The sequence below is a fragment of the Bactrocera neohumeralis genome, chromosome 4 (assembly GCF_024586455.1).
Source record: "Bactrocera neohumeralis isolate Rockhampton chromosome 4, APGP_CSIRO_Bneo_wtdbg2-racon-allhic-juicebox.fasta_v2, whole genome shotgun sequence".
Taxonomy (NCBI): Eukaryota; Metazoa; Arthropoda; class Insecta; order Diptera; family Tephritidae; genus Bactrocera; species Bactrocera neohumeralis.
The window spans coordinates 32,605,972-32,630,447 of NC_065921.1; the positions used below are offsets into that span (position 1 = coordinate 32,605,972).

The 24,476-nt window shown below is 36.4% G+C and overlaps 1 protein-coding gene across 3 annotated transcripts in view; it reads left to right on the plus strand.

The window, feature by feature from the left end:
* Positions 1 to 5,710: 5,710 nt before the first annotated feature.
* Positions 5,711 to 24,476, plus strand: part of LOC126757237 (hillarin) — a 37,944-nt gene continuing 19,178 nt past the window's right edge. The window contains exons 1-3 of one of the 3 annotated variants that reach the window (XM_050470980.1): positions 5,711 to 6,133; positions 8,679 to 8,839; positions 23,457 to 24,114. In XM_050470980.1, coding sequence (XP_050326937.1) covers positions 23,926 to 24,114 — 189 coding nt within the window. In that variant the 5' untranslated portion in view covers positions 5,711 to 6,133; positions 8,679 to 8,839; positions 23,457 to 23,925. The remainder of the gene's footprint in view (positions 6,134 to 8,678; positions 8,840 to 23,456; positions 24,115 to 24,476) is intronic. The other 2 variants (XM_050470979.1, XM_050470981.1) reach the window with 2 other exon arrangements.

Here is a 24,476-nt window from a genome sequence, read left to right on the forward strand (position 1 = left end):
GGTGTGTCAAGTAATGAGTAGCTATGTATGTATATATACCTGACAGAAAGATTTCTGAATTGCCAGGTTTCTTTAAATCGCATATATCGGCCGACATGTGAGTTATCTGAATGAAAATGTGAGAGCGAGTTTTACTTATAACAGAACATAATTGTTCGTGAAATAGGTAAAATCGGGGGAAAACTTGACCTAGCCTCCATATAACAAAAATATATAGTCCGTGTGACTTAACTCCATATGATTAGTGATACTATGTGAGGTACCTCAATGAACCTCAGGGAACATTTTATTATATGTATAGTATGTGGTACTACCAAAAATATAACATATAAAATCCTGTCGATATTATCCCCAATCCCATATAATGCATGGATATGATATGTATATAATGATTTTCGTTTTTCTAAAAGACTTATGCCACTGACCGGAGTTATATATGTAGGTATATACATATATTTATATATGTATGTATATATACCATAGGAAGTGGTAGCAACACAAGTATTAATTGTTTTGAACAAATATAATTCGAAACGTCCAGTGGTGTAGTTTTATGACTAATTTTTCTATAATAGCTTGTACTACGTTGCCATTTCTATAATAATTTTTTGCAATGTTCAAAAATGGCTGTGTATGTAAAAGTTTGCAGCTGATCAATTTAAATGTATCCAAAAGTTTTAGTAACTTGTTTCAACTGATCAAATCTTTCATCGATTGAAGACAATGCAGTATAAATAATGGCAAAGTAGTAGTAGTTTCTTAAAATTTTGAATAGCATCCCGAATTGGCTCATCTTCCCTCTCATAATTGAACTGCCGTTTCTAATCGAAACTACATATACAAGTATAAATATGTGATATTTTGCTATTAAAAAAATTTATAATACTCCTTTAGTTCCAGTATAGTTCACAACAGCAAGAAAGCACTAAGCTCAATAAAAGACAAGCTCCAACTAGACTTGAAAAGGGTTCCCGGTCCCAGGAACATTTTCGGCAACGAAAAAGCAGACGAGTTGGCAAAGGCAGGAGCTTTCCTCAATAAATCCGAGGTGGAGCTAATACCAAGCCCGCTAGGATCGATCAAAAGATCAATAGACAATTTCAACAAGTTACAAATAACAGGCGGAAAAACATTACAAAATGCATCATAACTAAACAATTATGGCCAACACATGACAGGAAAAGAACCAACGACTTATTAAATAGGTCAAGAAAAATTATCTACAGAGTAACAGCTACCACAACAAGGCACTGGCCATTTGGGGAATATGCGTCCAAAATGGGTATGCCCTACAATGACATCTGCCGAGGCGGCGGAGTTTCCACTTTCTCAGTGATTGCCCAGCTCTAGCACAGATCCGACACAAAACACTTGGAATCCATCAAACACCAAACCTTGAATGGATTTCTTCTAAAAGCATATCAGACATAAGTAGTTTTATCGAAACCTCAAAATGGTTTGAGAGAGAAGGTGAAACGTATGTAATAGCAGATACAGGAGGTTCTACGAATAGTGTATCAAAATGGCACATCGAGTGCTAATTGAGCCCGACAGACAACAGGGCTGCACTCCTACCTATGTACCTACCTACCTTTTGTTGTTATAATTTGTATTATAATGCGAAAATATGAAAGCATGACTTTTATATATAATATTATATGCAAATGAAATAATTTTGTAAATTATGTTATATTATATTTTATGTAATCAAAATTAAAAAACAAAAAAATAAATAAAATATGTTAAGAAAATTTGTCAATATGTCGCCATAAAATTCTTGCGCCGTATGCAATTGCCTAACTTGCCTATAAGGGGCCGGCCCTGATTTTGTTGATCAAAAAGGTTGGCGTATCAGACTGGACGTAAGGCACTGAGTCTAAATCCGCCGGTGCTCATGAAGTAAAATCCAAAATTGGACCAGGCAAGCTATTCTTCGAAAGCACCAAAATTACAATTGGGGAAAGCAGCTGTCAGCAAGAAGAGAAGAATATATCAAGAACTGAGGGCCTAGTGCGCGTATATACAGACAGACATGACTAAATCGACTAAACTCATCACACTGAACAGTTATGATATACCTAATATGGTATCCGACATTTCCTTCTGGGTATAGTTCCCTTCAAAGGTGATACACTGATCATAGCGATCCTTCAACTTTTCGATAAAATTTTTTTAGTATGATTTGTCCTTAGTTACAAAATAGGCCAGAGTTTCGCGATTACCTCTTCATTTGAAATTTCTTCCCAGCGAGCATTCTTTTGTGATCTGAGAAAAGGAAATAGTCGCTAGGGGTTAAATCTGGAGAGTAAGATGGATGCGGAAGCAATTTGAAGCCAATTCATGAATTTCTACCAACGTTTTTACTGGCTTTCGACACGGTGCATTATCTTGGTGAAACAGCTGTTTCTTTTCTTTTTAATGAACCCGTTTTTGGCGATTTCATACTTCAAACGGTCCAATAATCCTATATACTATAAATTTGCAGTTGACCTCTCTCAAGGTAATCAATAAATATAATTTCATGTGCTTTCCAAAAAAGAGACGCTAAAACCTTGACAGCCGACTGTTGCTTTTTTACATGCTTTGGAACGGGTTCATCGTGTGCAGTCCACACTGATGACTTCTTCTTCTTAATTTGCGTAGACACCGCTTACGCGATTATCTTCTTTTCGCTACGTGGCGCCAATTGGATATTTCAAGCGAAGCCAGGTCCTTCTCCACTTGGTCCTTCCAACGGAGTGGAGGTCATCCTCTGCTTCCCCCGGCGAGTACTGCGTCGAATACTTTCAGAGCTGGAGAGTTTTCATCCATCCGGACAACATGACCTAGCCAGCGTAGCCGCTGTCTTTTAATTCGCTGAACTATGTCGATGTCATCGTATATCTCGTACAGCTCATCGTTCCATCGAATGCGATATTCGCCGTGGCCAATGCGCAAAGGACCATAAGTCTTTCGCAGAATTTTTCTCTCGAAAACTCGTAACGTCGACTCATCGGTTGCTGTCATCGCCCAAGCCTCTGCACCATATAGCAGAACGGGAATTATGAGCGACTTATAGAGTTTAGCTTTTGTTCGTCGAGAGAGGACTTTACTTTTCAATTGCCTACTCAATCCGAAGTAGCAGCTGTTGGCAAGAGCGATCCTGCGTTGGATTTCTAGGCTGACATTGTTGGTGGTGTTTACGCTGGTTCCTAAATTGACGAAATTATCTACAACTTCGAAGTTATGACTGTCAACAGTGACGTGTGAGCCAAGTCGCGAGTGCGACGACTGTTTGTTTGATGACGGGAGATATTTCGTTTTGCCCTCGTTCACTACCAGACCCATTTTCTGTGCTTCCTTGTCCAGCCTGGAGAAAGCAGAACTAACGGCGCGGGTTTTGGGGCCGATGATATCAATATCATCGACATACGCCAGCAGCTGTACACTCTTATAGAAGATTGTACCTTCTCTATTTAGTTCTGCAGCTCGAACTATTTTCTCCAGAAGCAGGTTGAAGAAGTCCCACGATAGGGAGTCGCCTTGTCTGAAACCTCGTTTGGTATCGAACGGCTCGGAGAGGTCCTTCCGATCCTGAAGGAGCTTTTGGTGTTACTCAACGTCAGTTTACACAGCCGTATTAAGGCAGCTCCTTTTCGTGCTGTCGAAAGCAGCTGTGAAATCGACGAAGAGGTGGTGTGTGTCGATTCTTCTTTCACGGGTCTTTTCCAAGATTTGGCGCATGGTGAATATCTGGTCGGTTGTTGATTTTCCAGGTCTGAAGCCACACTGATAAGGTCCAATCAGTTTGTTGACGGAGGGCTTTAATCTTTCACACAATACGCTCGATAGAACCTTATATGCGATGTTGAGGAGGCTAATCCCACGGTAGTTGGCGCAGATTGTGGGGTCCCCTTTCGTCCGACCATATTTTACAAAGAAGCTGATGCATGCTCCTTATCAGTTCTTCGCCGCCGTATTTGAATAGCTCGGCCGGCAATCCATCGGCCCCCGCCGCTTTGTTGTTCTTCAGGCGGGTAATTGCTATTCGAACTTCTTCATGGTCGGGCAATGGAACGTCTGCTCTATCGTCATCGATTGGGGAATCGGGTTCGCCTTCTCCTGGCGTTGTGCATTCACTGCCATTCAGCAGGCTGGAGAAGTGTTCCCTCCATAATTTAACTATGCTCTGGGCATCGGTGACTAGATAACCTTTTGGGGTTCTACAAGAGTATGCTCCGGTCTTGAAACCTTCTGTAAGCCGCCGAATTTTTTCGTAGAATTTTCGAGCATTACCCCTGTCGGCCAGCTTATCAAGCTTTTCGTACTCACGCATTTCAGCCTCTTTCTTTTTCTGTCTGCAAGTGCGTCTCGCTTCCCTTTTCAACTCTCGGTATCTATCCCATCCCGCACGTGTTGTGGTCGATCGTAACGTTGCGAGGTAGGCAGCCTGTTTTCTCTCCGCTGCGACACGGCACTCCTCGTCGTACCAGCTGTTCTTTTGCACTTTCCGAAAACCAATGGCTTCGGTTGCAGCTGTACGTAAGGAATTTGAAATGCCGTCCCACAGTTCCCTTATACCGAGTTGTTGACGAGTGCTCTCAGAGAGCAGGAGTGCAAGCCGAGTAGAAAATCGTTCGGCTGTCTGTTGTGAGCTTCTCGACGTCGAACCTTCCTTGTGTTTGTTGGCGTGTGTTTTTTGCTGCACAGAGGCGGGTGCGAATCTTAGCTGCAACAATATAGTGGTCCGAGTCGATGTTAGGACTTCGGAGCGCACGCATATCTCTGATGACTGGATAAAGAAAAAAATTATACACTACACATCCTAAGTTAGAGTAACAGGAGAAAGAGTTACGTATATTAATATTATCTTATTATACTTAATTTCACAAAATGGGTCAAATATTTTCTACGAAACAACAAATAACAACTTCAGATACAATGAGGCTATTGAGCATTAACTTTTTTGGCATTACCATATACTGGAAAAATGCGAATTTAGAAACGAAACGCCGATAACAACGACAACAACTTGGAAACGACAACATGAACAATAGAGCCGATTGTGTTGATTCACCGCTATATTACATTTACGTTTTCATGCCTTACTCCTTTGAAAAGTTGACAAAACTACTGTTATTGGTAATATGCACGAAATGTTTTACAATTAATTAATTATGATTACAATTATTAATTATTTTATTAATTAAAAATGTTTATATACATATATTATGGAATTATATTTTATATAAATTGAACATACCCATTAAATAAATATATAGTACATACAAGGGTGGTTCAATAAATACTCTGCCTACAAAATCCCCGACCAAAAATGCTCTAATTTAAAAGAATAACGGAACACCCATAATCTCATTTTCTACTTAGTTCATTATTTTGAATTGAACGTTTAAAAATTGTTAAATAATCTTAATATGACTTTTTTATGGATGTCACTGTAGTCTTACATATACATAAGGTATACATAGTTGGCAACGCAAGTGTCGGTATTGGCGCTTACTATCCCATGCACACATGCAAACGGTTATGTTCTCTGGTCAGGCATTGTCGAGAGAGCGGATGATCTCACCGACTTCATGCGGCGATGGCAATGCCATTGTTGACCATGGCTCAAACGCTGCGCCGCCTCATCAGAGTATTCGTACTCAGTTAAAACTTTGGATTCGATTGACCAAATTGAGAATTGAAGCAGGTTTCGTGCTTGCCTTGAGCGCGAAAAAGATAGTTTCATTTGGGAAGTTGCGGTGTAAACGTCGCGAATCGGACTGAACTGAATTCGTAAATAAAAACGAAATATTGTGGTGTGCACTTTGCCGTTATTGTTGCAAAGATTTCAACTAAGTAATTATTTCAATAATCGTTTAAGCAATCGATTTATTTACCGTGTGTTTTATATTACTCTATTTGGTCATTCGGTGATTGTGCGCACGATTGGTGAATGGTGAATGTGTAAAGATTCTCCAATCCATTGATATTCTTCACACTAACCGAACTGAGAGTTCATGCACGAATACATGGACAGAAATGCACTAGTGCAGCAAAGAGGAGAAAGAAAACAAATGGTGTAGATAATAATTAAAAAAAAAAAACTAGGCAAAAAATCGTAAGCCGAATTGAACAGAAAACTCGAAAAGTCAGTTGAAAACAACATGCAATACAAACAAACACGCACATGTACATACATACATACGAAAGTACACCCACCATCAATAAATTACGTCGACCCAAATACTGACTACATCGAAACGAATGGATATCAGATTTTAACTCCATCCATACCGTAGTCATATCATCTGGTCTTTGTGTGTTATTATATATTAGAAATTGCTAGGATTGGAATATGCCTGTGTATATGTAGCTTTAACTAGTTGTCATGAATTTACCATACCATTTCGGAATTGGCCAAATAGCTGATCGATAGTAAGAACCCACTAGTCTTTCGAAAGAACCACTGTCATAATTGTGTTCAAATACATGTACTTGTAGTTCAGATGCCTGTGGGTACCCCTCCATGTTAGTACCCAGTGCACATGCCTGGCGACAGTACAATTTTCTGCTTGGTGCATAAATATATATATATGGAAGAAAGTACTCATAAAAACCCGACATTGCTGTTGCACTTGTTGTTTAGTGTAGTTTTATTATTACCATATGAATGTACATACATATATATATATATATATATATTCGCTCATATGTATTTTCGTTTATTATTTGTGAAGAACTCTAACTGAAGAAGAGACTGAAATTTGAACACAAAAAAGAAAAACAGGGAAAATGATGCAACTGATAAGCCGCACATAGTTGCAATTATAATTGAGGCACTTGCTTCCACAAACTTTCGTCTGTCGTGTGAAATTTCTCAAGACTGCCAGCTGTCCTATATAATGATATTTGCGTACGACAAATGCCTGTCCTGAGCTCTACGTTTGCGGAAGGGTGGCCCGCCTGTCTTATGAGTGGAATATAATGAAGAAAGAAAAGCGAAAAATTTTCACGACAGTGCAAAAATGTGTAAATGTAGTTCCCGACGTATTCATACACATTAATTTATATTTATGCCGTACACAAGTACACACACAGATGCTGGAAAGTTCAAGATCTCGCTTTGCCCATTTGGATAAAATAAACATTTCTAAGGAATATTGCTAAAAAGTTGATTCTTAGAATCAATTATTATTAAAGTGATACTTATTAGTAAAGTCCATTTCAAATCCATCTTTGAAAAGTTTCAGATTTGAATCGATGTTATGCCTTGAGTTACATTTAACTAGTTATAAACTACTTCACACCTAGTATGACTCAAAAGCCCATATTAGATAGCTGATTGTCTCTTCTGCATATAAACAACGCGTATTTCTAACTGTGCCAAAGTCATGTCAGACAACTGGTTCTGTACATATACCCGTCTCACATCATTTAAAGAATAATATATAAATGTTTAGATCGATTAAGGAGCAAGACCAACTTGCCCCAAAGGAAGAAAATCGTTCAGTTGCTACAAATCTCTTTCTGTTTAGTTAGATTTTAAACTGGAGTATATAATTTCCCTCTTTAATGCTCTGATTTGGGTGGGGAAATCCTCGTAACCAACATCGAAAATGTATTTCGAAAATAATTCTTATTTTCCAAAACAGATATTGTTCATGATTTTTTTTAATGTATTATCAACATATACATATGTACATACATACATATATGTATATGTCAATGTGAGTTTAGAAATGTGTGAATCTTCAACAAATTCGAATTTTCGTACATAACAAATACGAATTTAGACCCGAATCAAAAGTAAACATTTTCCCAAAAGCGACACATGAAATAAATTATAATTACAACCAAACTCTGCAGAGATTGTTGTAATTTCTCATGATTAGCGGAGTCATCATCATCATCTTCATGCTGACTGTTTTTAGAGGCATGAAAGCGCATACATATGCACACTTAAAAATTCAAGTCGTTTTTTAACACATACATATACATACGTAGCAAAAGTGGAAAGCGTGGCATATGCACAGCCCCATGTACACACACACGTATCTCATGTATGTACACATGCATATATACATATATATTTATATGTGTGGTAACTATATGCGCATGAGTTTGCCATTGTTGTATGAAATGCGCGCGAGTGTGCGCAAGACGATTTAGCTTGCGAATAAATACGTACACCCAAGCGCACACACACACGTACAAATGTGTTAAAATAAAAATAAATAAAATTAAGAAAAAGTAATCATGAAAATACACACATACAATATCAGTTTAAAGTTGCTCCTCCTGTGTAAATTATCAATGCCTTGCCAATCTCTAGCGTGCTTACATAAAGCCAGCCAAACATACATATGGATGTTAAGTTCACAAGCGAAAATCAAATACATACTTACATATGTATGTATATGAAAACTGAACGGTTAAGGTTGAATTTGGGATTGCCGCGGCAGTTGCTCCCACAGCTGGGGCAAGAGGTAATGCCTCGTGCGGTTGGGCACCACTCAGAGATTCTAGAATACCGGGTTCTCATAACCGCAATGACTCCCGAACTCATTCACTTCCATATACATGTATGTATGCACGAGTGTGTGTGCGTGCACTGACACAGAGAAATGGGCACACAAAAGTGAAAGATCGCAGCGAATGTTATTGCCCTGTTGTTGTTGTTGTTATTATTATAGCTATTTCGGATTGCCTCGGTTTCGCAGTGGTTGTTGCACCTGAAGTTGTTGATACGATTGTTTTCAAAAATAAGTGTGTAATTCGTCAATGTCTATAACATCGGCTTGCTCCTTACGGGTTTTCACAAATCAGTAAATCTCATGGATAATGTTTAATGAACGTAAGTAAATTATCAATACCTAACAGATTGATGTAGTATTTATAGGATTTGATTGAGTGATACTTCTTAAAATTTTATAAATCATGTATGACAAAGTCTTATAGTAAAGCTTACATTTCTTATTGACTTTTTCGTGGTGGATCGACTGCCACATTGCTATTAAATAAATATATAAAATAACATCATAAAGGTTTGCATTGTTCGCAGATTCTTTGTAGTGCTAATCTCCAAGCAAGCCTCTATGTACACCCAATGTCACAAGAAAAACTAAAGGTCTCCGACTCCTATTGTCAAATGTGTCTAGACTCAAATATACTTACAATTGGCTTGTCGACAGAAAATATATCGGAGAGGTCCAATTATAACCTAATGAAATAGGGCCAGTTATCCACTTTTACGAGATATTACAGTTGAACTTATACCCGCTTATATTATTTTGAATGTTTTTGTGTAAATTATTCATACATATTCATAATAATGAACAGCATGCAAAAAATATCGGTTGCTTGTTCGTTTTGCGTTCGTTATTGTATGCATTTTTGTATGTATTAAATAAGTCCGGACAATTCACTATCATTTATATGCCGACTTAGAAGGTTAGGCGCAGCCGAAGAGTACAAAAAATGCAAAATTAAAATCTTAGCAACATTAACTAAAGCTTTCGACTGGAGTTGACAGAAATTTGAAATAAAATTAATAATTTTTAAAAGTAGCCGTGTTGATCCAATTCCAACCGAAGCAACTCACGGTGATCATCACTAATCCTTTAAGATTCATCTAAATCTTTTCGATCATACAAAATTAGGTTTATTAATAGATAATCTAGAGCCTGATAGAGGTTCCGAAAATTTCATACTTTTGCAAAAAAATATTGAATTCAAATTTTGGACACACAGCCAAACTATCAACAGAAAACGATGCTCTCTAAATTTCAATTATATATCTCACACATTGTCCCGGTTGTTCAACATAATCTTTATATTTGGAATTATTGGTCATAAGGTGACATACTTCAAAGGCACCATTCGTGAAAAGTTTTATCTCATTAAATTCATCACTTATTGATTTGTATTCTGAAAAGGGAAAAAATCAAATGAAATTTAAAATTGTGTTAGACACATTCCGATTTCACCAAAAAATAACAGAAAACGATTGCTCTCTAATGTGTATTTCACCTATTATATATCTCACACATTGTTACGATATCTCAATTTGATATTTTTGACAGATGAACCGACAAATGTCGGACGGTCAGTCACTCGGAATTCAACTTCAGCGTCTCGTAATTTTGATCATATATATAAATAAATTTCTATGTACTTATGTATATCTATCTCGATTAGTTTTAGGTGATACAAAGAACCGCTAGGCGAACAAAACAATTATGCTCTGTAACAACATGATACAAGAGTATATATTAATAGGCTACAATGCCTTTGATAAAATGTCTTTTCAACAATAAACACTTTGAAATTCTATTGGTCATAGGTGCCTGTACATTGCTGTCTTCAAACCATGGCACCATTCTGTTATGTTGTTAAAAGAAACTAATAAAAAATCGATTTTTTTTTACATTTTCAAAGTCTATTCAAGAATATGTGTACAAGAGGATTTTTCAAAATTCAAATTATTTTCGATTTTTTTCTGTATTCAAACTAGGGAACTAATCGAAAAAAGACTCAAACTTTAAACGCGTTTTTCTCAAAACTGTTTTTCGGAACGATACCCACGATTTCTCAGGTTCTACTGGACCGATTTTCTTGAAATTTTCATAGAGTCTTCTTTATAGGCTTGTCTATGGTTGGAACTAGCCCCATCCCCAAACTTTTATTTTTTATTATTTTTAAAAAATTCGAAATAGTCAGAAAAAGTGATCCAAAAAAACTTTTTTTTTTCAGGCAGTCCCAATTTTTTGAAAAAAAAAATTTCACACTTTTCCATAGTTCCGGCCACTGCGACATTATTCAGATTAATAATCACATAACTAGTCATGGGTATGGTCACATTTTTAAGAAAGCTTATAATTTTTGAAATTTTTTACTGAGAATTTTTTTCTGTATCAAAATTAACAAATAACCAAAATATTGATTGAACGATAATTTGAGACTTTTATGAACGATAATTTGAGACTTTTGTTATGAGCAAAAAAGTAGTAAAACTTTGTTCATAATTTTAAAATTCTTAATTTATTCTTCAAAATCTATGTGGTCCCCCTCAAAGTAATCCCCCTTGGTCTCATACACGTGTGCCAACGTTTTTTCCAACCTTCGAAACAGACATTAAAGTAAATTTCCGGAATAGGCTTCAATGCGCGTAGCGATTCTCGTTTAATGTCTTCAATTTACTCAAACCGATTTCCCCGAAGCGATCGTTCGAATTTGCTGAATAGCCAGAAGTCACACGGAAGTAGGTGTTGGCGAATGGGGTGGTTGCGGCACGAAATTGGTTGACAATTTGTCGAAAAACTCAATCAATGCAGTACGCGAGGGTGCATTATGGTGGTGCAAAACCCAAGAGTTGTCGGCCCATAATTCCGGCCTCTTATTACGAATAGCTTCGCGCAGATGACTCATAACACTCAGATAATATTCCTTGTTGACAGTTTGACCGATCGGAAAGAATTCGGAGTGTATACACCTTGATAATCGAAGAAAACTGTTAACATAACCTTGATTTTTGACCTGCTTAGACGTGGTTTTTCGGCTTCTGCTCACCTTTGCCACGAAATTTGGCCGACTGTTCGTAGGTTTCCGGGTCGGAAGCACTGATCCTTCAGATATTCCAATGATTCCAGTAAAATCTCTGACTTTTAATCGTCGATTCTCAATCATCAATTTCTTTATTTTATTGACGTGTTGATCATCAGTTAATGTGGATGGCCGTCCTGGAAGTGGTTCGTCATCAACGCGTTCTCGACCCTCTTTGAATAATTTGTACCAATCAAAAACACTTGCTCGAGACAAACAATTATCACCGAAGGCCGTTTCCAACATTCTGAACGTTTCGGCAGCAGAAATTTGATTCCGCACAAAAATGGAACTTCTTTATTGAATAATTGAATAATTTCACTTCAGAAAGACAAACGTATACTAAACACTAATGATTATTTTGATATGAAATTTGGCACAGATATCACTGACACTCATGCAAACCAAGGAAAAAAATATTTCGACAAATATTTCGTTTTCGCGCGAAATATAAATTAAAAACTCTTACTCTTTTTTGTCCACAGTAATATAATTTACGAATATGGTTCATTGATAGGACTGAGTAGGCAATTGAGAAGTAAAGTCCTCTCTCGACAAACAAAAACCTAAGTATACAAGTCACTCATCATCCCCAACGGCGCAGTGGCCTGAAACTGATGGCCGACAAACTGATGAGTCGGTGTTTGGAGTTTTCGACAGAAAGGTTCTGCATCGGCGAATACCGCAGTCGATGGAACGTGCTGTACGAGATATACGACGACAATGACCTAGTTCAGCGAATTAAGAGACAGCGGCTGCGCTGGCTAGTCATGTCGTCCGAATGAATGAAAGCACTCCAGCTCTAAGAGTATTCAACACAGTACCTGCCGGGGGACGCAGAGGAAGACCTCCACTCGTTTGGAAATACCAGGTGGAGAAGGACCTGGGTACACTTGAAATCTCCAATTTGCGCCAAACAGCGAAAAGGAAAAACGACTGTTGTAAACTCGGCTATAACCATGTGATCTATAACATAAAAATGAATCGCAAAATGTGTTGCTAAGCGCATATCTCCACAACGCCTAGACCAATTTGGCCTATTCTTTTTTTTTAATATTCGTTGAAGTTCACAGATGGCGAGAAAAATTCGATTAATTACCGGAAAACCCTAAAAACAGCCCTTTTCTTTTTCCCATACAAACGAATGAGTGTTTGTTTGTTAGTAACGCTAAGGCTCGAGAACGGCTGAACCAATCTTGATGAAATTTTCAGAGTTTTTTTGCTGTGGATGAAGGAAGGTTTAGAAAAAAAAACGTATGCTTTTTGTGAGGAAATGTCGGAAAATTGGGCAATTCCAAAAAGTAACTTTTTTCATAAAAATTTTTTAAATTTTTTTTTAAATTTTGTTTTGTTTTGTTTTTCAATTATTTGAATCGTTCAAATTTGTCGTTTGCTTTCTTTATTCCAGCTATTCAAAAGAAAAATTATTGAAAACAAGAAAAAACGTTAAAAGCTGCACCGAATATACCCTTCACAATTACATTGGTGCCTTAGAAAAAATTTATACCAAATTTCGTAAATATATCTTGTCAAATGCAAAACTTTTCCATACTTTTTTCATAAAATTTTTTCTGAAATTTTTTTTTTGCCTTAGAAAATAATCTATACCAAATTTGGTGAAGATACATTGTCAAATGTTTTTCCATACAAGAACTTGATTCCGATCGTTTTTATATGGCAATTTATAGTGGTCCGATATCGTTGAGCAAAGAGAAAATGACGTTTGCAAAATTTTAAAAGGATATCTTAAAAACTGAGGGACTAGTTCGTATATACATATACAGACAGACGGACGGGCAGACGGACAGACATTCAAAATATATATACTTTATAGGGTCTCCGAAAAACTTCGTGACAAACTTAATATACTGAAATAAAAATTATTCAGTGAAAACGTTATGTGTGTTTCACACAAAGTGATCAATTACAGATTGAAATTTGTTACCATGCCACGAAGAGGTCGCGCTTATATCGGTCGGCGTTCTTTTTGGCATCAACATACATATATTGGTAGCCCAAGGCACAAGACCGAGTACTCCCAGGATGCGATGACATACGTGCGGAATTATGGCTCGCGGTCAATCAGCAAGCAATCGTCATGATGTCACAGCACGCCTTTTCAAACAACAGTTATGATGTTTGATGGACTTTATCTTGAAGCAACGTATATATGGTGCTGTTAGATGCTGGATGTACTCTGTCGAGTGGCAAAAAAGAAATTTGCCACACGCACACATTCTTCTTTGGATGGTGGGTGGTGGTTACACCAGATTAAATTGATGTAATCATTTCTGCGGAAATTCGTGATCCAAAGATTAATCCAAAATTATACGAAGTGGTGAAAACCAATATGGTTCATAGACCTTGCGGACACCACAATCCCACTTCGGTTTGTATATCTGACAATAAATGCACGAAACAGTACCCACGTCCTTTTCTTTCGGAAACTCAAACTGGAAATGATGGATATCCACTGTATCGGTGTCTCTCACCAGACGACAATGGCAAATCATTCAGCATTCAATTTAGAGGAGTGAATATCGAAGTTGACATATTATCACATTCGCCATTATTGTCTAATTCACATTCAAAACTCATATAAATGTTGAGTATTGCATCTTGGTGGAATCGATAAAATACTTTTGTAAGTACGTTACCAAAGGAAGCAACATGGCGGTTATTGGTCTTGAACGATACGGTCGATACGTGAACTGCAATAAAGCGCTTTGTAGGATATTTACTTTTGCAATTCATGAACGTTTTCAGACTGTTGTGCGTCTCTCAGTTAATTTGGAGAATGGCCAAAGAGTGTATTTCAACCCAGAGAATACATTACAGCCAGTGGAAACATCGCCAGCAACAAAATTAACATTGACGAATTTTATCTCAACTTTTGTCAATGATCCGTTTGCGAGAACATTGCTCTATTCGGAAATACCTTGATATTATACATGGAATGCATCGTCGAAGAAATAGTTACGGAGAAAGCAGGGCCAACCAGTAGATGGACATCCAGGTGTGTTCTCAACTAATGCCTTAGGACGAATTTACACAATCCACCCGAAAACAACGATTGCTTCTACCTTCGGTTGCTATTGATAAATGTACGTGGCTTCAATTTCATTTGAGTCATTGCGTACTGTGAATGGTACGGTGTGTGCAACTTTTTGAGAAGCAAGCCAGCAATTACAATTGCTGGAACATGATAATCACGGGAATCAAACGATGAACAATGCTATAGCTACTTCGAATGCAAATGAAGTTCACATACTTTTTGCGATGATCATTTCGACATATCACATTTCAAATCCGCGTCAATTATGAGGTACAAACAAAAATGACATTGCCGAAGACATTTTACATCGTATTCGCTAAAAATTGGAAATGGGTCAATTCCGGTTGATACTTCCGGTGGTTTGATATCAATTCCATCTGCCGTTTATCAATTCACGAAAGCTCAACTCATCACGAATGTTCGGATATTGACCAAGTTATCGTAACTAAGATTCCTTGAGTGCGCGCGCAATTTTAGCTGCCAAAAATACCGTTGTTGTTGACTTAAAGTGAAAGATTCAAAGTAAAATTCCGGGAGACTTGCGCTCATACAAATCGATCGTTCGTCTTAACAATGAAGACGACGCTGTGAATTATCCAGTGAAATTTCTAAATTCTTTGGAGAGACTTGGTATGCCACCGCATCATTTGCGTCTCAAAGTTGGATCTGTCGTTATTATGTTTCGCAATCTTCATGCGCCGAAACTGTGTAATGGAACCTTACTGATTGTGACGCAGCTATCAAGTACAAGGGGCAGAATGCTTGATTCTACGAATTTCTTTGAGTTCTAACGATTTGTCATTTCAGTTCAAACGTATTCCGTTTCCAGTGAAAATTGCATTTGAGATGGCAATCAACAGGTCTCATAGTGTGTGGCATAAATTTGGAAATACTATGTTTTTCACACGGCCAGATATATGTGGTGTGCTCAAGACTTGGAAAACCATCTTTTCTGTACGTTTACGTAACGAAACAGAAACCAAAAAATGTTGTTCATCAAGCTACGTTACATTGAAAAAAATTTAGAAAAATCTAAAATAAATGATTTTCGACACAATATAAATTCAACTTTCTTTTCATTTCAAACACATAATTTGGCGCAGGACAACGGATGCGGGGTCAGCTATGTTGTATGAAAATAAAATTTGTCTCAAATATCTTCATTAAGTTTTGTAAACAGTTTACAGCAAATACATGAAAATCGTCTGATTTTATATAGCAACATTCCTGATCCTTAAAACGAGTATTATGTATCAAAGTATCTCTTTAGAGTAAATAAGCAACTGTGAACGATTTGGATACATCACTAAAGATGCAATTGGCTGAAAATACGTAGGTTGCTATATATATTTCTGGCCTAATAATGTAAATAGGCATATTTATCAACGAAAGCGTTTTTTTTTTTTTTTTTTTTTTTTTTTTTTTTTGGTTTTTTTTTTTTTTTTTTTTTATTTTTTTGTCGATTGCTGTTTTGTTTCGGGCTCATACGCATAGATCCATGATTCGTCACCTTACGATCTTATAAACGTCTTTTGAAGCACCGCGATCGTAATTTTTCAGCATTTCTTTACACTAATCCACACGAGCCTTTTTTTGACAGATTGTCAAATTGTGCGGGATCCAACGAGAACAAACCTTTTTTACGGCCAGGTGTTCATGCAATATCGAATGTATGCTGGTGGGAGAAATGCATAGGCATGCCTCTATCTGAAGGTATGTTACATGACGGTCTTGCATTATCAGTTCACGTACGGCATCGATGTTTTCTGGCACAACGGCTGTTTTTGGACGACCTTCACGGAATTCGTCTTTGAGCGAGCGTCGGCCACGATTGAATTCGTTGTACCAGTTTTTCACAGTGCTATAGGATGGTGCTTCATAGCCATACAAAGATTTTAGTTCATCGATGCACTCTTGTCGTGATAATCCACGTCGAAAGTTGTGAAAAATTATCGCACGAAAATGTTCACGAGTTAATTCCATTTTTTGGCCGAGATGAATTTTTTAATTCCCCGTAAATAAAACAATTCACGATTAAATGACAAAACGTTCTGAGTGATGTTATGCTAAAAAATGTCAAACTTTCCAATGGAAATGTCAGATTGCACCTGGCAACACTTAGTGTTGCCCTAGGCCAGAATATATACAGCAGCCCTCGTAGGTACTTAATTTTGGATATTTACGTCAAGCTCCAGTATACACCATAAATAGCATGTAAAAGCTTTCCTCAAGTTAGTAGAAATTTTACCACTGGGTGGTTTCATTTCAAATCATACAAATAATTTTAAACTAGTTTGGGATATTGTTAACAGTTTTGTATTTGTATTACTTTTTATTGTGTTCGTTCAGTTACAAAACTGATAAATTATTATTTTTTGTTTCCACATAAACACAAGCAGCGCATTACAAATATGTATGTCACCCAATTAAAAATTACTCAAAGAAAAAAATATTGAAATAAAAATCATAAAAAACCCAAAAAGTAAGCAATATCCTGCTGTTATGCTAATTGATAGGGAAAATGTAAGTAATCAAAATGTGTGCCAAAACAAAAACTTTAGAAACACATATTTATCTAATTGAGTTGTGAAAAGATCCAATTTGTTTTTTATTTTTTAAATAAGACGAACCTTCAAAATTACTTACAATTATTTCATATAAGTATCTCTTGAGATTTTCGCACTTTAAAAGCATTCTAAGACACGACAATGCCGTAATTGATTATCTATGGCCTCAGGTGGCTTTAATGTCAACAAATTTTATTTCTTTTTGTATAAATGCATGCATTTCTATATATTTATATATAAATATGTAAGCATGTGCAAATTGAAAAGCAAAGTATAAATTGTTTTTGCCAATAGCGACAACTTTCGTTTGGCGCTTTCATTATGCTTCTCTTTGCCAGCGTTAATGGCATATTGAGTCGAGACGCCGCTAAACTTTAAACGCGCTTTTCACTTATTTCCCATTTGAGACACATTCACTTCATAAGTGAGCACTGTCACTTTCGTCTTGTCAGATTCACAAATTCGCATACGATTTTTCGTCGAAATTCGGGTGAGCTATCTCAACTCCAAAGACGAATGGATTAATAATATATGGTACATATTTACAGGCAAATATCCGTTAGCATACATGCAAGTAGCCACGTGTAACAAGAGAATTTACATATTTACAGGCAAGCCAAGCTAAAATGTCTGATATTCAGGACACTCATTAAGCTCATAAGTACTTAAGGACAATGGGCATCTTTCGATAAATTGAAGAATCCTATTCCTTAAATTATTTCACTTCTATGAAGTACTTTTTATTTTAAATTTATCTATTAGGCAAGTATACATAAGTATTTCTTAAAGAACTCTCTCAGATATGACTTCTCTCTTTGGACTATTTTATTTATTTATTTGTACTCAAATTTTGTACTTTGAAAACGGGCAAAATTGCCCACTATTGTCTAAGTACCATAACAATTTTCGGTTGCGAGTATTGAAAGTATAACTTACTAAAGAAAATTGGGAAGTGAATGAAAGAAGAACATTGAAAACTAAGCTGTCTTACAAACATAAAAATAAGCATGAAGGGCCAATAGACCTTAAAAGCCAAATATTCAATTTCGTTGGTGTTCGAAAAAACTGGCAGATTCGTTAGCGCTCGCATTCTTTCTACGAAACATTTTTTACTAACTTGAAACCTGTTTTTAATGTTAAATACAACCGCGGCAGCAGCGAAATCGGCACTAGTAGTCACTACAACAACATTAGGAGTAACAGCAGCAGCAGCAGTAACAGCAATTACAATAACAACAGCAACAGCACAGCAGTAGTACGAGCTATTTGAAGTGCATATTGTAGCATAAATAATTCTGCGTTGCCGGATTGCGAGACAAAGCAGTGCGGTAATGACCTCCGAATATGTGCCCATTCATTCGCACACGAGATGCATGACTTACTCGCCATTCATACAAAATATGTACATTCCTACGTATCCACGTCTGTGCTTATGTGGGTCTGCAAATGTTACTATTTGCTTGTTTACTTTCGTATGCCGCAGCTCTATATTTATACTAATAATAATCGCCTCTTGCTTGCTTTGAATGTATCTTAGGCGACTAATTCGAGCACTTGGGCTAAACAAACCCATTCGTTGTTCTATAAAAAAAACCATGAGAATGTGTGTGTGAAGATATCCCTCTTTGGCTTGCCCTCATTTGAAACGTTTACCTATCACACATATTTTAATTTGAAACTTTTACTGCGGACTTGTCTTCATCTGAAAACAATGATTATCTTTTAACTCTGCGCCAACTTCAGTTGTAAACGGAATGAATAGTTTGTAAGTTTGCTTCTTAAGTCTTTTGTTTATTCCATTTTTCTATTAACAAAGAAAAAAAGAAAAAAATTTCTTGACCCTCTAAACATACAACGGGAAAAAAGTATTTTAAGTGCATTAGATATCAAGTTCGTTAGATTGATTTAAGGCCTTTCAAGGCCTTTGGTTATCTCTAGCATTAAATGCTATGGAGAAGGACGTTTGAACGAAGTTAAAATTAAACAAGTCATTATTAGAAAAATTCAAGAATATTAAAATCCAAAATTAAATCAACAGTAATGCTATAGACTTAACGCTATTAAAAGCATATCCAGAATATTATTTATCAAAACATAGAAAATACAACAGTTTTATAATTTACTTGCTAGAACTGTATACTTTTTATGTAAAAATTGCAAATTAGCGATGCGTCGAAAAAATCGTAACTAAGAAAGTTTACCAAAGACACAAAACGAACTTTTACGGATAAAAATTGAGAAGTTGCTATTGTTAATAGTTTAAATATTCTATCTCCAAATAATGTTTTATTAATAATACAGTAAGTAAGTAATAATTTATCGCATAACAGCAGTCAAGTAAGCTTTGGAGGCTAGAGGCCTCACAATTTGAATCGGAAATCCACATAGTTTCGTGTTATCTCTTTTAATTTCAATTGTTTTCAAAACAGATATATCTTAGTTGATGAGATTTTGAGTTAAAGCAATTGAATATGATCTGCTGATTTTTCAATTACAGGAAAGGGATCAATCTTTCTTCACTTGGTATTAGGTATTTTAGAAACACAAATATTTATTATTGTTGTAATTTGGCACAATATCACTTTTAGGGCAATTTACGTCATCTTGGTGTTCTCTTATAAGGCTGGTGCCTACAAAATCTCATAAAAGGTCATTTTACTCATACTCAACTAATGTTTTTTTATATTTAATAAAGAAAATATACATACGTATGTACGAATTTATGTGACCTTCAGAACTACTTTAAGTAGCCGCGTTTTCAGCGCTGATGTCACCATTTCATTCATTTTTGAAAACTTATCTTAAAAGAAGATGATGCCGCTAGCTAATCGATATTGCTCTTTATAGTCATATATTTAAGTGCGAGTGTGTATACTCAAACCTCAAGTTATGTGGTTGGCCTACCACGCATTCAGGTGAAATATGGTAAGAAATGGTCAGAAAATGGGCATGGATATATTTTTATGCAAAACACATACATAACTGTGTATATGTGTACTTATCCATATTAGAATATATTCACTTCGAAAAAGCTCGACATCGACATATACATATACATAAGTATGCCGCAAAACGGCTGGTGAATTATATAAGGTCGCGTTGATAGCCCAAAAACAACAATGTGTCGAAAGTGTTTTAATTCATAATTAAACAAAATTAGCCGTTATGTTTAGTTTTTAGGGTTCAAAATATTTTTTTCAAATATTTCAAAAAGAATCCAAAATCATCAAAATGTAATCAGAAAATTCATGAGAAAGACAAAAAAGGTATTTTTGACATTATGGATTCAAAATTTGTTTCGCTCCAGAGTAATACAACCTAATATAATTAAGCCATAGGCTAGAGATACATCAATAGAAAAACAAAAAAAAAATTATTGTTAATTTACTTTTGGTTTAGACTTTTGGTTTTCAAAACTAACTCCAGGGATATTTTTAATGAAAATTCTCTCCGTATACGAAATAAATTAGTCTTTTCATTGAATTTCTACTAAAAATTTAACTAACTTTGGTAAATACATAAGTCGTTTTTGTTGTAATTATTCTATTTCGAAATAATTCGAATTCTTTTATTCGGAAACTACTTACGAGACAAAGTACTTCTACATTTCGGTAGAGAATATTAACCATACTGATGGGGAGCATCAGCTAGTACTTATTACCCCCTGATATCATCTCCATATAATAGGCAGGGAGCGGGGGATAGCCTTTGTTACATATCACCTTCAGATATTGTGATCTGTTAGGAAGGAAACAAGAAGTTTCCAGTAGATCCAATATCAAGTCGGTTTAAAGAATGACCTAGGCCTTGCTGATACGCAATAAAAATATTATATGAAAATATCCGTACTCAGGACGGACTTTTGCTAGAAACTCCACATACGAAAAACTTTAGAAGAATATATGAGGTTTCAAGCAACAATATCACAAATATATTTCAGAAAACTGGAAACTAAATCATTTTATTCTTAAATCAGGACCTGTTTTGAGGCATTTTTTTCCTTTAAATTTGCCATTAACGCTATAAATAGTCATCGTTTACACTTTCTTCCTTTTTTAATATAGTTCAAGATTATTTCATTCGCATTTCCATGCTTTGTACTCGTATTTGGTTCGCCGCGTGCTGTCCATTGCTTTCGATTCGTTTCCAAACAGAAATTATCGAAAGAAACGAACGAACGAACTTACCTCGTATTTACGTAGCTCATATCATATAAAGCAATAGTCGATCTCAGATCAGCTGTTTACTGTTGTTGAAATTGAAACCAGGAATTTATCATTGCTTTCGAGATGAAAATTTTAAGTATTTCTGAATAAATCAAAAGAAATTTTTAAATATAAAAGCAGTAACAGTACAAGTAAATGGTGTTCCCAAATACCACTGTGCCCAAAAAATAAGGTGACATTGTATTTATTTTGAAAATTCTTTATTTATTCTTCTAAATCAATTTCATCCCCTTCAAAGTAATCCCCTCCCGATGCAATGCACTTATGCCAACGGATTTTCCAATCTTCGAAACACTGGTTGTAGTCACTTTCCGGGATGGCTTGGAGCGGTCTTTTGAGCTTGGTGAACAGCCAGAAGTCGCACGGCGCCAGATCAGGTGAATACGGTGGTTGCGGAACGATATGGGTTGAGTTTTTGGCGAAATGATCACGAATTACGAGAGCAGTATGAGATGGTGCATTGTCGTGGTGTAAAAACTAAGAATTGTCTTTCCACAATTCCAGCCTTTTTAGGCGGATAGCGTTACGCAAACGACGCATAACGTTCAAATAATATTCCTTGTTGACTGTTTGACCGGTTGGAAGGAATTCATAATGCACAACACCACGATAATCGAAGAAAACAGTCAACATGACCTTGATTTTTGAGCGACTTTGGCTCGATTTTTTTGGTCTCGGCTCACTTTTGGCACGATATTCGCTCGACTGATCGGTTGTTTCGGGGTCGTAAGCATAGATCCAAGTCTCATCGCCAGTTATAATGCGTTTCATGACACCCTGGTAGTCGGAAAACATCGTTTTACACACTTCAACGCGACGAGTTTTTTCCAAAAAATTCGATGTTTTCGGTACCAGTCAAGATTTGACGCGCTTGAGCCCCAAAACATCCTTCAAAATGGTATTGGCTGAGCCTTTCGATATGCCAACTTCATCAGCAAGGTCTCTAATTGTTAATCGACGGTTTTTCAACACCAAATCTTTGATTTGTTGAACGTGAGCTTCGTCGGTTGAGGTTGATGATCGCCCTGGACGCTCTTCGTCTTCGACACGTTTACGGCCGGCTTGGAACTCACTATACCACTTGTAAACATTTTTTTAGACATAGCCTCATCACCAAAGGCTTTCTGCACCATCCTCAACGTATCCGCAGCGGAAAATTGATTCCGTAAACAAAATTGAATGCAAATTCTTTGCTCAACAAATTTCGACATCGCAAAAAACGAAAAACTCACTTTTAGCAGCTCACAAAACGACACGTATCTCAAACACTAATGAATATTTTGACATGAATGTGACTGACAGTACTACCAACCTAAAAAAAAAAATAATTCTCCAAATCCTTCGACGCGCGCAGTTTAAATTCAAACCAAATTCAAAACCTTATTTTTTGGGCACAATTTACTCTTTAGTTATGAATAAAAGACGCTTTAAATGATTAAGTTAATCATTTTATAGCTGTCAAGTAGATATTACCAAATTAAGTCATTATTAGCTATTGTGACATCAGAGGAATCAATATAAAAATTGGATGACTGCATTTACTCATCGTTATTTTTCATCATCCATTCCAACAGTGATTGGTTAAAAATAGCTGAATTAGGTTTTAAAACTTAGTAAATTATGAGATATTCTGACATTAAAAATAAAAATCCGGTTGACATCCGGCTGTGACAAATACGCTACTTGAAGCTATTTGAACCTACGCAAAATAGTACAAATACATACAATAAAAAGCTGTACTGGCACACAATAATATAACAGCATTCGCCAAGTGAACGCCATCAAGAAAATTACAATTCCTAGGCGAAAACTACTCAAGCCTTCCAAGCAATCAAGCGAAAAATATAAAATTCGATCCAAAAATGTATGTTTGTATGTGTAGACATGTTTGCTTAGTGCGTTGTACAACTCATCTCACGTTTTCATACATTTGAATGAATTAGTAAAGATTTAATGTTTCCCAAAAACAGTTAAATAATAGCTGAGCAACTATTAAACGTTTACTACTTTGAATTTTTGCAGTTGTGGCACATCACGTTTCATGAATAAGCAGCATCGCAAAACGAATCACGCGCAACCATACCAACTGAACTGAAACCACGTGCGTCCAAACATCTTTATACAAGGGAAAAGCGTGAAGTGCAATGCAACCCCTCAGCATAGTAGTCAAATACCTTCAATGAGTCCGTCATATCACACGCTGGCGCCAGCTAAGTCAATCAAACATAGAGAAGCACTGAAGACACCTATGACGCTGACCAAGAACAGCTGAAGTGAGAGGGCAGCATTTCAACAAAATTCTAGTGAGAAGAAACCAACGCCAAAAGCTCCAAACAGTGGAAATCGCAAACACAGTCGAAGACTTTTATTACAAATACAAAAAAGAAACATTGCCACAGATGTATCGATTTGAGGTCGATGCCCTTTATTTATGAATGTGTGTATATACGTATGAAACTGTCTTCTATTACAACACAAACTCGCCAGGAAAATGTACCGCCCAAACTTCTATGAATCCACATGCCTGCGGTGCAATGAAATCGTCTACCAAGTGGATCGAGTGGGACCACTCAAAGACTTCACATTCTTCCATTCTGGCTGCTTTAAGTGCGTCCATTGTGGCACAAAGTTAACACTTAAAACATATTTCAACAATCAGCACAAACAGGACGACAAGGAGGTAAGTATGAAGAGATACGAGGAGGATCAGTTATGACCACATTCTCAGGCTATTCACCATTTTTGATAGTAAGCATTAGCTTTGCTTCCGTCGACCAAGTAGACATTTGGACCATTCCTCAGTCAAATATTTAGCCTGTCGTATTTGCCATTAGTTTCCATTATTCGTTAAGGAAATTTTCGAAATTCTAAGCAAACTTTTGAAATGGAAGTGCGTTTCGTAAGTGAAATCCACTTTTGTCGCTCATTAACAAACTATTTACTGTTTTGCGAAATTGCTGAGCTAAAGCATTGCTGTGACTAAATGCCATAGCAGAAGAATGTTGTTGAAAGCAAACACACAACTCGCTTAAAATTAGTATC